This window comes from Jatropha curcas, chromosome 2, assembly GCF_041381405.1.
Source record: "Jatropha curcas cultivar XTBG-Jc1 chromosome 2, XTBG_Jcur_1.0, whole genome shotgun sequence".
Classification (NCBI taxonomy): Eukaryota; Viridiplantae; Streptophyta; class Magnoliopsida; order Malpighiales; family Euphorbiaceae; genus Jatropha; species Jatropha curcas.
In genome coordinates, this window is record NC_143152.1 from 3,956,087 (window position 1) to 3,970,842 (window position 14,756).

General features: G+C 30.0%; 1 protein-coding gene across 4 annotated transcripts; it reads right to left on the reverse strand.

Annotated features, from left to right (window-relative positions):
* Positions 1 to 1,911: 1,911 nt before the first annotated feature.
* LOC105646505 (DNAJ heat shock N-terminal domain-containing protein) lies at positions 1,912 to 7,781 on the reverse strand. 4 transcript variants are annotated; one of them, XM_020684288.3, is made up of 5 exons: positions 5,678 to 7,781; positions 4,255 to 4,399; positions 3,086 to 3,229; positions 2,436 to 2,769; positions 1,912 to 2,140 (listed from the first exon to the last, which is right to left on the reverse strand). In XM_020684288.3, the coding sequence occupies exon 1, from the start codon at positions 7,674 to 7,676 to the stop codon at positions 5,766 to 5,768; it is 1,911 nt and encodes a 636-aa protein (XP_020539947.1). In that variant the 5' UTR covers positions 7,677 to 7,781; the 3' UTR covers positions 1,912 to 2,140; positions 2,436 to 2,769; positions 3,086 to 3,229; positions 4,255 to 4,399; positions 5,678 to 5,765. The 4 variants fall into 4 exon arrangements, with proteins under 4 accessions (XP_020539947.1, XP_020539948.1, XP_012087752.1 ...); XM_020684289.3 differs by lacking the exon at positions 1,912 to 2,140 and adding an exon at positions 4,491 to 4,970 and having other exon boundaries at positions 2,216 to 2,769; XM_012232362.4 differs by lacking the exon at positions 1,912 to 2,140 and having other exon boundaries at positions 2,216 to 2,769.
* Between the last annotated feature and the right edge of the window lie 6,975 nt (positions 7,782 to 14,756).

A 14,756-nucleotide genomic window follows, 5' to 3' on the forward strand; every position in this document is an offset into this window, starting at 1 on the left:
TTGGATTTTTCTTCTTTATAATTAAAGCAAATTGTAGATTAAATTATAGATTACCCTATTGGATCCAAGAAATTATTTTCGAAAAGAAAATTAAAGCATGGACAAGGGACTTCCTCTGATCAAACCTATTTGAAAATTACCTTTTAATTAACTCGAAATTTATAATTATAACTAATTAAATACTTAGCTTAATTCTACATTAATAAAAAATTAATATTTTTACGCCAGGACATAGTCTGGTGGTAAATACATGTAATTAATATGGTAATAGATATAAGTCTGGATCCCCTCCCTCAATACTTAAAAAAAAAAAAACAAAAAAAAAAAATGAATTTGAATAAAATATTATATCCCATCCCACATATCAAATTGTATTGAATTTAAAATAGAGCTAAAATTAATAGGGATGACAATTTGATCCAACCCGGTGGGTACCCAATGTAATCCGATCCGATTTTAGTGGGTTCGGGTAGTGAATAAATGCAAATGGGACATGTTTGAGTAGTATTTTAACTACGCAACTCGTATTGAGCTTGGGTTCAAAAACTCGATACCTGCTACCCGTTTAATAGATATTCAAAAAATATTAAAAATAATTATTTGTTTAAAGATAATTTTGACACTTTTTTTATTATAATTAATGCCATAGTTATGTTTAATATTTATATTATATTTTTTATTAAGTCAATAATAATTTTACAATTTTTATTTACTTTTATCATTGAAAAATAAAAATTTAAAATATTTTTAATGCTAAACGGGTAGTTAAATGGATTCAAGTATTTAAACAGGTAAGTATGTCTTGTATAAATCCTGTTGTTTTATAAACAGTAACAAATTTGAAAAAGAATAATTAAACCCTAAAATTCTCAGAGTGGTAAAGTAAAATTAAGGAAGAAAAGCCCTATTCATTCTGTAGCAAAACAGTGACTTGCATTCATCTTTCCAAGTTTAAAATTTCAGATTCCTTATTCTAACTGCTTTAAATTAAAGGTCATTTTCATAAAGTGAAACAATAAGAAGCTCTCTTTAATTCCTTTATAAGAAATTAATGACATTTCAAAAAAAATAAAATAAAATAAAATAAAACAAGAAGAAAAGGGAAGAAAAATCTTAATGAATCTTTGATGATTATAAGAGCACATGCAATGACAGGAGCATTAGAGTACATATGATGTTCCATGACAATGCATGCATACATTTAATTTAATAATATAATATGATCGAAAGACACACTTCCTTTCAACCTTAATTTGCTAACTACTTAGTACCTTTACATATGTCATATCCCCAAATGACACACGCCTTGTCTTGCAAGTCACAAACTACGTATCTATACATATGAATTCAATTTTTACGCCTAAAATACGTGATTTGGTTCGAAATAACTGAACCAATTTGATTCATTCTATGCCGAATCTATATCTCCAGTATTTGGTCAATTTCAGGTTGAACCAAACCAATTCAGTTAGACTGAATGCTCACGTCTAAGAGGGATAAGACATTGATAGTTAGACGAGAATCTTTTAATTAGTCAGGAATAAGAAGCAGACAAGGCAATATCTAGTCAACCAAGCTTTTGCAGAGATGGTGTAGAACCAAACTGTAAAAGGAGTTTGAGAAGGCATCAATTGTACTCATTTTCAATTTTCTTGGAAGTTTCTTTATTCCAAGGTTAAGGCTTTAGCAGAGCAGAATTGGATCCTTTGATCTCTATCTCCTTGTTTATAGACCACCTTTATGATTAAAAAAAAAAAAAAAAAAAAGCTAATGACCATAAACTCTTTCAGATTTAATAGCTGTTCAAATATCATTTCTATTTATAATTTTCAGTCTCTGTTTTTTACACTAGAAGTTCGTATCTCTAAGAACATTTCGATGAAACAAAATGAAATTTTTTTCTTGCTGTAACCTGTTTTCCTGTTTTAAAATAACAAGTAACAAAAATAAATATACTAGTAGGTTTTTATTTTACATTTGTAAAAGAAAGACCAACTGCTTATCAATAGAAAACAATCGCCACTTTTTAAAACACAAGCTAGAGAGTACAGAGCTATGACACCAGAAAAATCTATAGCTATTGTCTTAAAACTCTGCCGCCCCGAACAAGATTAGACTTAGCCCAGTGGATGAGAGACACCTATGGTATAAACCAAAAACAAAAAGCATTACAGGACAATCTTAATATAGATTAGCAATTTGAAAGGAAATTCAATTGTGTATCAAAAAGCAGGGAATGAGATGCAGTTGCCTGCAACTTTTGATATTATATCCTGTTCAAGGAGACAATTTTATTCTACACATTGTTCAAGAAAAATACAACAGAGAGACGAAAAAAAGGTGTGCTACTGTTCAAACATTCTCCAGATAAATTAATATTTGAGGATCAACAAAAATTCCTGTAACGAAAATTAAATTTATCAAAATTAGCTTACTCAATTTGAACTGTAGAAACAGATTAAATAATTTTCTCAATATCAGAAGTAACTTCTCCAAACACCATTGAGCCCATCAGCAGAGTCCACATGCCTCAGGAACTCCGGCCAGCCAACTCCTTCCATATGTCCATAATAGTAATAGCATCAAAAGTTGAATCTGCAAATATCTGCTAAGAACTTTCAATCAAAGAGATCATTGAACAGACAAAGTAAACTCCTTCCATATATCCATAGTAGCATCCAAAAGTTGAATCTGCCAATATCTGCTAAGAACTTTCCAATCAAAGCCACCATTGAACAGACAAAGGAGCCGGATGGTGCTGCACATAACCTGAAGAATCCATTTAAGATTTGGGATCCATTAGAGAAGCAAGATCTCACGCATCTCACAACAGATATATTAAGGAACAAGAGGGCTAAAATCCATTAAAGAGCCTGTTTGGCTTGACCATTGAATTTAGAATACAGAAAACCAATTTCATCAATCTGTTTCCAGAAGTAGTAAACCTAAAAACTCAGAAACATTAATGTTGTAGAAAAGAAATAAATAGAAGAGATAGTCCGAGTTCCTTTTTTTTTTCAAATCATTATTTAAAACAAAAAGGGATGAAGTTGAAAATTGAAATAAAGCCAACCTGCCAACGCACCTGCAGCCTTGACCATCTGGGAACATATGATTTCTGATCTGAAACAGGCATTCCTTACTCATAAAAAGCAACAGTGCCATATTCACTGCTGCCTGAATGAGTGTAGCGGCTTGCTGAAGTCCATCCTTTACACAATTTATGAAACTGTCCCAAAGTGAATGTTATGAGAAATAAAAAAAGATAAAATAAGTTATAGAAAGATCCACCATCACTAGAAGAAGTTTAAAAGATTATAAGAGGCAGAGAGAGAAGGTAAGGGTCAGTCATGTTGCTAAGATTTCAAATTAACAAGGATTTAAAGCTACCGATTGAGATGATTAAATAATAATTGAAAACGGAACAAGAAGAAAAACATCAGGAATTAGGAAGCATGCCTGCATTGATAATCAAGAGGACTAATTTGATTGTAAAACTGCAAATTCTCATTTTTTCTGATTTCTAATTTCTTATGGATTTCTTTTGAATTTTAACTTAATTTTGAATGATCAAAAGGGCAATATAAATTTTTAATCCATTTCTTTATTTCTACCTCAAAGATTCTTAAATAGGAGTGTAAAGACTCCTCAGAAACACAGTCAATCAACCATTTATCAGCATCATCCAGATGGTACACCAATCAACATGAATGTACTTGGAAGAGGGAGTAGATTTTGAACAGAGAGATACGTATAGTAAAAAGAGTCGTGTTATCTCGCAAAATAACCAAAAAAGTTCAGAAAATGCAAGAAATATTAGAAAATACACTAAGCCTTTAATTTAGAAAAGGCCAACATGATTAATTTGCTGCATCAAATCCCTGCAATTTTCGACATAGAATCTACAATAACCTTTTTTATCCATTAGTGGTTAATGGAGAATTCCTATTTAATCATAGAAGATTCATAAGAGTCAAGGATTGAGGGGAGAAAATGAGACGCCATATATAATTCTAAATTTTAATATTATCTAATAGTTGAATTTCATAAGTTATGATATTCAAGGTCCAATTCATTATAATAAGTAATATCCATAAAATAAGAAAAATCAGTGAGGCAAATTTTCAGAGGGAATGAGTGCTATGGGCCACTAGCCCAAAACCAGCTTTGCCAAGTATGCTTTTAACAAAATTAATTAAAGTTCAAGCCACAGATGCTACAAAACCAAACATTACAATATTTTCCGGTAATTACCAATTTACATGTCCCTGCCCTGTGTACAACAGTTGGGTTGGATGTTCAGAAAACGGTTGAACTATTTGTGGAAGGCTAGATGGTAGCCCAATAGCCACTGCAAACCAGTCGCCGCATGCTATCTACAATGGCAATTGCAGTCTTCCTACAGTACAGATAGATAATTTGAACCAGGTCATGTTACATAGAAAGGTAAACAAGTAAAGCTCACAGATATCAAATATAATAGAACTTACACAAATTAGGAAAAGGAACAACAAAAATCCAAAGAAGAATTTTACTCTCGTCCAGCAAAGTCACTTTCCTCAAAAGGTGCTCCAACATGGTGTTCAGATCAAATGAGGAATTCATTTCGTTTGTAAGCGAATTTCATCTATAAATGCATTCTCATGTTTGTATCCTAACAATCAAATATCGATACTTGCAACTAATTTTGGTTGGATATAGAATTCATTTGCAAATTATACTAAATTAGCAGAATTTGGTTCAAGTACAACAAGTTCCATGAAATTAATGAAACGGAATTCCAAATGAATTTTCATTTATACCAAAAGATGAAATGTATGGATTTGCAAATGAATTCCATAATTCTTTAATATGATTCATTTATACAAACAAGGGGTAAAGAAACATTAAAATTATGGAAGAAAGAACTATATAATGGAATTCCAGAACAAGTCCTTTCTTCAATACAGGTTCAGAAGTCAACCACATTTCTGCAAGAAAGATGAACAATTGTAAAAATTATCCTTAATATTCCCACAGAATTAACTACATCAGGAATTTGAACTAGCAAGTTCAAAGTGGGTTTTATTGCAAGAGACTTTTGAAGCAAACTAAAAAAATTAAGCCACTTAGATTCTTAAGGTGCAGATAACCCACATTTCCTTGATGTAATACAATTAACTCTAAAAGTATAGCTAACACATTTCCATTCTAGAATCAAGTAAAAAAATAAAAAAAAAGAAGAAGAAGAATAATCATTATGAAAAGTTAGAGTCCCTTTCTCTACAACATAGTCTCAGAGCAAACTAAGACCCGTGCTTTAAAAGTAGGAGATATAAACAGCACATCAACAAAGTCTAACAAAAGGATTGGCCCTTGTAATTTAGAAAACTAACAAATTAAAAGATCAAATAGAAAGCATGCTATTGCTTCATGACCTGACTCCTAAAACCACATGCTACACATAGATACCTTTCAGCTATATAGGACAAAGATTATCTTGAGCGAGTCTTTCATGTTTGACCACAGTTCTTCAAATCATGCCATTTTATAATTTAAAAAACTCTTTCATGTGTGCATGTGTTTCATGAGAGCTAATTTTGATCCGTGTAATAGACAAAAAAATAAGATTAATACAGACATAAAAACCACATTTACAGATGATATACAGAAACAGAAAAGCCAATAATTTAATTACCTTACTGGATGTTTGATTTTCAATGAAAATGTTTTCAACCTTGGACCCCTAACTGAAAGAGCTATAAAAAGAGAACATCACTTTCCAACTAGAGATCATCTAAAGGAAGCAGAGCAGGATCAAGTTCCCAGAAGTCTTTTAAACGAGCAGGGACCTCATCATCAGAAAGCTTCCTTGCAGGGATCTGATGTGAAAGCAACCGCACATCATCTTTTTCAAGCCTTCTAATAGCATGAACTCCAACTTCACGCCTCTTATATACAGTATTATATCCCTCAACTCTCTCAAGGCAGGCGATGCTCAACCCATACATCTCACTGTAACTGGTCAAAATCACAACAATTTCAAAGCATTCTTTATCCCTAGCTGATGTATTTCTTTCTTCTGCACCAAAATTCACTTCATTATGAAGTGCCCATACTGAACCCTTTACAGGATAAATCCGATAAACTTCTCTTGCCGCCCTTTCACAATCAACAACATGTGAAAAAACATTCAGGGACTTAATGGTTGTCTTTCTAGAAACCTTGAATCTCCCACATGGTACATGAAATCCCTTTTTCTTCCAACCAATCAATCCTTCATCCCCATCACTTTGAAGATCCAACCAACTCAACTTCACCTGAAAAGGATTTAAAGAAATAACTTCCTCTATCAAACCATAGCACCTCGGCAATCCATCATCATCATCATATATAGCCCACACTTGCCCTTTCCTAAAACTCCTCTCCCCTCTATCTCTATTGAAGTCATAAAATTCAGAATCCTCTATGGTCATTATCTCTGAATCCCTCCTTCTAAGACCCTTCTGGTGCGCTCTCATACTTGCACTCTTCCTTGATGCACCACGCCCCTCAGTATCTAAATTCCTATTCTCGTCCAAATTGTCTTGTGCTTCAAGTTCCACCACTCCAGTCTTCTTTGAAACTCCATCTTTCTTAACCTTTCTATCCACAAGCTTTGTCAAGGCCTCAAGTTTTTCCTTCTCCTCTTTTTCTTTTGTCTTCTTTCTCACATCCTTCTGCTTTTCCTTCATCTTTGCCCTCTCTTGGATAACTCTTTGCTTTGCTTCCAATCGCATCTGTGCTAGTGTCATCATTTCCTCCCCAAATTTCACCCTCTTTGGCTTTGATCTCTCCAAGACTTCATCAACAGTACTCATTTTCCTCCTCAATCCTCCATTCCTCAACCTGCCACCACCCCATTCCCCAGAACCATCCTCTTTCACCTCGCAGTTCTCACTCCTCGCTCTCTGACTGCCAATTTGACCACCACCCACTTTCCTTCTTGAACCCACACTGGCCATCTTCTTACTGCTCCCTAAATTCCCCCCCAACTCCTCAATCCCTTCTTCACCAACAACCACTTTTCTCCTCAACCTCTCACTCCTAACTCTAACCCTATCCGCAATTCCATGTTCCTCCTTATCCCTTTCTTCCACTTCTACAGCCTCAAAACTCTGCTTACAACTAGGACAAACTAAATTGTGCCCTAAATACCTTCTCTCAAACTGATGCAAAAGCCTACATCTTGAACAGGCAGTCCAAAATGTCTCCACTACAGAATAATCATTGACCCTCTCTTCCTGAAGCTTGATCCTCAACCTCATATCATATTCTTTCCTCTTAATTTTATCAGACAAAACCCTAAAACCCTCACCCACAAGTTTAAAAGCCTCCTCACATCCTAAATATGAATTTTTATCAGGATGCAAATTCAAAGCCAGCCTCTTGTATTCTTTTTTGATTGTATTTATATGAGAGAAGGGCTCTACCTGAAGAATCTTATACCAGTCAGAGATATCAGATTGGGTCTTCGAGGCCACCTGGAGAATCTTGAAGGCCGTGAGCATTGAAGAGACACCGTCAAGGTTTGGACAGAGACGGTGAGCTTTCTTAATGTGTTTGAGTGCAGATTTAATGTTAGAGTCAGTGTACTTAGTCTCTGCTATGGTTTTAAGACGGAGGGCTGCTCGTTGTTGGTCTGAATCAACCTCCATTTTTTCACAATTAGTGAGTAGAGAGGCGCAGAAAGGAAGCAGAGAAAGTGAGTTACAGATAAAATGGAAGGGAAAGGCTTCGTCTTTTCAGTTACAGACTTTTCTTCGTGCACAGTTCCGCTCTAAATCGTGGTATATGTTTAACGGCTGGGTCGGGCTAAGTTTGGGCTGGACCAATTACTCTAAACCCATGAAGCCCAGCACTTTAAATTTAAATTTATACCGTACATGCGCAATGTGCCAATTAATTATCATAAATTATATATTTATAAATAAATATTTAAAAATTAAATTTGCTAGAGATTTCAGAACGTTGAAGTGAAAAAAAGAAAAACACACAGCTCCAATACCATCATTAACAATGCTCTTTGAAGTTGTAAGCATTACCATTTCAAGAGAAGAATTGCACAATTTCCCTCCTCATCCTCATACAAATAATCCCCCACTCGTGTACAATTCTCTAGACTCAATATGTACTTTCCTCACCCCACCAATGTATTTAACACATATAGAAGAATGGGAAAGCTAAAAAGAAAAAAAAAAAGAAAACCCACCACATAAATTAATTCACAATTTTTTTTATTGATACAGTAAGGAAGAAAAAGAAACACTAACTAGTATGGAAGGCCAAAAGTATATAATTGTTCCTACACTTTAGGGTTTTATCCCTAACCATATAGTACTTTAAAGCTTATTTTCTGGGTATGTATAGTACTTTTATTTTTTTACTAATAAATAACACAATAAAATAATATGAACCAAAACGTTAATCATCCACTTGTTTGATCCTCCACGACAGTATCTCGTTATGCATGATGTCTAAATATATTGACTCTGCTACTTAGGAGCCACAGCGAACTTTGTGGATTGCTTTAAGCCGGGTTCTACTGTCGTAGGCTGAGAACCGCAACACTACAATTCTGTAGGAAGAGAGCAACTTCTCCCATTAGTATTTGGGGAGTCAATGCACCCTATAGAGTGTCTTAAATCGGGATGTCAACACCTGACCAATGACCTAAATCAACGAAGTGCTAACACAACTAATAGTCCCTTTTTTGTTAAATATATATATATGGTTGCAAATCCCAGAGAGAGTTTGAAATTTGTTTCATATTCATATGTAACATAACAATACAATTTCGAAAATCCATTAAAACTTTTTTAAAATGTTTAGATTTAATGCGTTTTTAGGGGAAATAGATGAATTTCATTAAGATAAAAGACGAGACAGAATCAGTTCCTCAATCCAGATGTGCTCTTCAAATTCAAAAATAAGAGCATATTAGGCTAAACTATGAGCTATCTTATCACGTAACTTATTAACATAATAGCATTCATGAAAAGAAGAAAACTACTATCATTAATAGTGCGAATCTGCAATATTCTTTTATCTAAATCAATATTTTGGAGAATAAAAGACACCACCTTGGAGAATCATGTATTGTTATCTTTATTCTTATTTAAAAAATAATTGAAGATCACAACATAAATAGTTTTCTCCATATATTCAAAAAATAATAAAAATCTCACATTTCTTTTTTTTTTAGTATCAAGGAGCAAATTTAAACATAGATCTATTGTCAGACTATATATACACTTACCACTAGACTATATCTTAGTATGCAAAAATCTTACATTTCTCAAAAACAAACAATAACAGGAAATCCCCTTTACAAAAAATAAAAGCAATAAAATGATCTCATATAATTGAAATATTATAGGAATCAATTTTTAATATTATATTATATTATCAAAATATGATTATAATTTCAAGATTCTGTTATTAATAGTTATTAAATATAGGTAATAATTTAAAATTTTAATTATCATATTTAATTTAAAAGGCAAAAAATTAATTTTGCCTCTACAATTTCTTGAATTCCTTACCATCAATAATATATTAATGAGAACTGAATATATAGAAACAAAATATAGAGTATAGTAATTTTATTTTCTTGACTTGTAGAGATGATTTTATAATTTGGAGAAACAAATCTTTCCCTTGTATTTGACATTAATTCTTGCATTTTATGATAAGAAGGGAAAGAAAAGGAAAAAGGGGAAGAAATTCAAAGTCAAATTTCAATATTTTCTTATTCATGATAAAATTCGAGAAAAAAAAAAAACTTGAATAGAACATTAAAAATAATTATGTTCAAGAGAAAATGGTGTATAACGTTCAAAAAAGAAATGATTGAAATGCATGAACCCTAACCGACCTTCACAATTCTCCCCACGTCACAAAATAGGAGTTCATTTCTAAAAAATTATAAAATAATTAATAAATAAATGAGACAACTATTGAATAATTTTTTTTGATATTAAACTAATTTTAAGATGTCATATTAAATTTAATAAAAAAAAAGTAAAATTAAAGCATTTTAAAAAGGACTTTATTGTCAGACAATTATGCAAATGGAACCTTAATTAATTAAAAAAAAAAGCTAATTCATTTAACAATTAAGTCAAATATTAGCATTGCTCAAATCAGATTATATCGGTTCTTATCATAATTTATATATTTTCAACGCAATTATACTAAGAGCCCATTTGGAACAAATAATCTGTAAAATTATGTAAAATTTATTTGGAAATTCAAAATATTGTGTTTGAAATAAAAAAAAAAAATACAGATTTGAATTTTATGAATTGAATTATATGAAATTGAGTATGACTAATTCAAATTCTATTAAAATCGATGGAATTTGCAATAAATTTCACAAAATTGACTATTGAAATGTTTATTGACAAAATTACCCTCCACTATAAACTTAACTATTTTTACTTTTTTTTTCCTTTTTGTTTATTTTCTTTGGAAAATTTCAAACTAGAACAACATTATTGTTTTTTATTCCAACAATGACGTTAGTTTATATTTTTATTTTTTTTCCTTTTTTTTTTTTAAGTCTAGTAATAATGTTACTTGTTATTAGTGTGAAACTATAAAAACTGAGTATCAATAATTGTTTTCAAATGCAATTAAAAACAATAATAATATTTTTAATATTTTTTTAGTTTTTAAATTAATTACTTAAATTAATAAAAATTTTACATCAATTAAAAATAATTATTATGATGAATGTTACTACTTAGATAAGTAATTAATTAGCGTGAAATATTAATGTATTTATTTATACGAAATTTATTATTTATATTTTAGTAAAAAAATGACAAATTATTATATTGTACATAATAAATATAATTTGGTATTTATTATTTATTTTTGTTAAATTATTATGTCAAGGCTACTATAAGAAGTAAAGATAATAAATTTTTATTTGAGAATTTATTATAAACATAATTTTGTAGAATTTAACTGAATTTCTTATTTTAAATGGTAACATACCAGTCATGACAAATTCATTTGTAAATGCATTCTATAACTATTATTCATTTATTCCAAATGGGCCGTACGGATTAACTAATTATGAATTTGTAATCATGAAAATTCTTTTTTTTTTTAAAAAAAAAAAAAAAGAAAATTATGAGGCTTTAAGTGTAAAGACAAATTGTTGTACCTAAAAGGTGCAATGGGACATCGGGTTAAAAATAGAAATAAAAACAAATACTAAAAGGTTAGAATAGAACGTGCGGTGCGGCTCTCACTCACTTTCCATCTGTGGTTGCACTGAAAGTGAGTTTTGCCCTCTCAATTCTTTCTGTATGAGACAAGAATATGCATTAAATTAAATTATATAAAGCAAAACTATCCATGTGGTTGCTACAATACAATTATTCTTCTTGCTTGTAATGGGACACCTTTTGAAATATGGTCTTTCAATCATAATTTCTTTATTTAGTCCATAATTTATTTATAAAATATTTCAGAAATTAAAATCAAATTTAAATTTAAATACTTTTTTTAGGATTAAGTGTGAATTTAAGTATTATAAATACTTAATAATTACAATATTGATTTTGAAATCTGTATTATTTGTAGGAACTATGTTATAAATTAAATACTAAATCCATAAAAAATGCAAAAAAATTTTTTAAGTTGTAAAATTGTTAAATATATAAATAAACGAACCCTTCAATCTTCCATTATATATATATTCTGTATCATTCTAATGACTCAAACATTCTATAAAAGAATTTGTACAATTTCCATAATTTAGATAATTTTCTCCCTCACGGCTCATTAACATTAGCATGGATGAATTCATAATTAAAATATTAAAAAAATATATAAAAAACACATGTAAAATAAAAAAAAAATACTAATTAATGTCTAATTCTACACTTTTTACAATCTCTTCTGAAACAAAACAAAGCAGAAATTAAACTTAATTCACAGATCTTACAAAATAACAGAATTTGGGATTAACTATATAGCTAATTAATATTACAAAAACATTAATTAATAATATGAAACTAAATCTCGAAAAGGAAAAAAATCACTCTCTCCGTTAATTCTTGCAGACAAAAAGAGAGAGAGAGAGAGAGATCTGTATTATATTTATCATTAAAAAGAAAGAAAGAAGGAAAGAAATTACTTGTTTTGTATGGGATTAGAAACACTTGGAGGTGCTTTCCTTAAGCTTTGCTCCACAGCTTTCTTGGCCTCTTTTACTGCTCCATTATTACTAATTATCGATCTTCTGTTAGAAGCCATTAATGGAAGTAACTTCAATAGCTTTCTTGGCAGATTAATATTTCTTTGATGATATATGGGAACGCCATTGCTATAATTGGCAGTGCTTTCTTCACGGCAAAGACATAAAGAATTGGTTGTAATTCCGATGTGAACAAGAACCAGAAAGGCCAAAATGATCTTCATTGAAATGATTACTCAGTGAAGTGAAAGAATACCGTGAAGGACAGAGAAAGATTGAGAAGAAGGTGTAAAAGATGGAATAGGTTTATATGGGCAACGTGCATGCGTGTTTGATCCACGTGGTATATGATGAGCTCCTCTCCTCATCATATCATATCATATAATATATATTTTTCCATTTAAAGAATAATTATAATTTTTTCATTTTGTTACCAATTTTAGGAGTTTGGCATTAGTAACATTTTATTTTAAGGGTATTTCTATATCCTCTTATACAGATCAGACTAGCATATGATATTTAGGAAAACTCTTTTAATATATGTAGTATTTTATATTTCGAAATCAAATCTTGTAAATTAAGTTTATCTGAAAATGTAGTGCATCTTCGCTGATCCCATTATAAATTAGATACAAATAATAATTAATTTAAAATAAGTTCTACAAAGACTATACGTATGAGAGTATAAAGAGTACTAGAAAGACTACATGTACGATAGCATTTAGATATTTATCTCCAAATTACATTTTATGGTTAATTAAGTAGAATTAAGAAGTAAGTGGGGATTCGGAAGCAGCTAATTAATCATGTGATGCTGAATTGATTAGTACTAATAGTCTATTAATACTATTTCTGACCTCATCACAATCCTGAAAGTGGGATTAAAATACAAGGATTCATGTGACTAGACACGTGAATCCTAATCTGTAATCACATTGTTAATTACATGTTCTTTAATCTTTATACATTTCTTTACTCACTAGTTTGACCATCTATGCTATTGTAAAAATAGTATAAATTATAAATTATAGTAGAACATGAAATTGAATAGATAATTCAAAAAAGGACTCGAGAGAGCTGAGAGATCCATTAGCTTATGAATTTCGAACCCTTCTTAGAGCAAAATCAGCTCTCATATTTCTCCAAAATGAAAAGGGAATAGTCGGATATGTGAATTGTTAAAAATACACTTTCTTCCGAGACTTATAACCTCAAGTGACAGAATTTACACTTTTGCTTCATGATTTTATGATTTTAATGATCCAATTGGTCATAGGATTAGTGAAAACCATTGTTAGATTTCGTCAAGAAGAAGATGTGCCTTGGTATTAAATAATGGAGATTTAACATATTAACAATGTTTTATAGCGAACAGAAGTCTACTTGTTAGCTGGCTTGTCAGGTCAGTTCGAACCATTTTTGAACCAGTAGATATACAATTACTAGATTTCTTTTTTTTATTTCGATTTCTAATCACTGTGTTTGGTAGTTTGGAGAAGATTTCGAAATCAAGTTGTTAGTATAAAAAATTATAACTAACACCTTAAGCTAATTTATCTTTTTTATTTGTCCTGTGTTTCACGCTTGGATCTTTTTAAATTTATCAAATATTTTTAAATTAAGCTAATTTATCTTTTTAAATTTATTTATCTTTTTTATTTCATCCTTAATTGCAACTGAGGATGCTATTGCTGTAAAGAATCAAAATCAAAGTAAAATTAAAAAAAAAAAAAAAAAAGGTGATATTGCAAAAGCTTCTAAATTTTGGAATATTTTGATATATTAGTCTATTTGTTATGAATAAAAACAAATTCAATATAATTTTTTTTATGACATTTTTATTTTGTTTTTAAGAAATCATCAGTTGTTATCTTTAAATGTAAACATTTGTCCATTTAAAAACAGAAATGATTATATTGTGGCAGTAATTTCAACGATCCCCATGTGACACGTGCAAAAGGTTGTTATTAATTTTATTTTATTTTCCTCTTAAGAACCAGTTTTGAAATATAAAAAACTGGCACTTGAAAAAATAATTCAAACTATGTTTCTAAAACATTTTATTTGAATAATTATTTGTCCTGTTATTAAAATAGGGACCTCCATTTACAATTTATATAGTATTTTTTAAAATTTTTATGATTTTATTTTTTAACTCATTTCAACTGAAACTATATCTTAAAATTATAAAAGTTGCAAAATACAATATAAAAATTTCCTATTAGGCCTACTTAGAGTCGTATTAACTATAATTTATTTCAATTTAATTAATATAAATATATTTAATTGTGATGAAAATAACACTTGTGATTTAGGAATAATACAAAGGTAATGTTCATTTTTACCGAATAGAGTCAGTTTTCTAGAATATAATATCACTAAGAATTTTAATAAAAAAATTTATTTTCTTAGTTTAAAAAATAAAAATAATTTAATTTTGATTAGCTATATTGAAAAATACATATTTTAAATATGATAAGAATATATTATATTCAATTATTAATTTTTAATAAAATTTAATTTG

Bases quoted from the DNA above. Each gene is read 5' to 3' on its own strand.
- LOC105646505 (XM_020684288.3), bottom strand. From the start codon at position 7,676: ATGGAGGTTGATTCAGACCAACAACGAGCAGCCCTCCGTCTTAAAACC.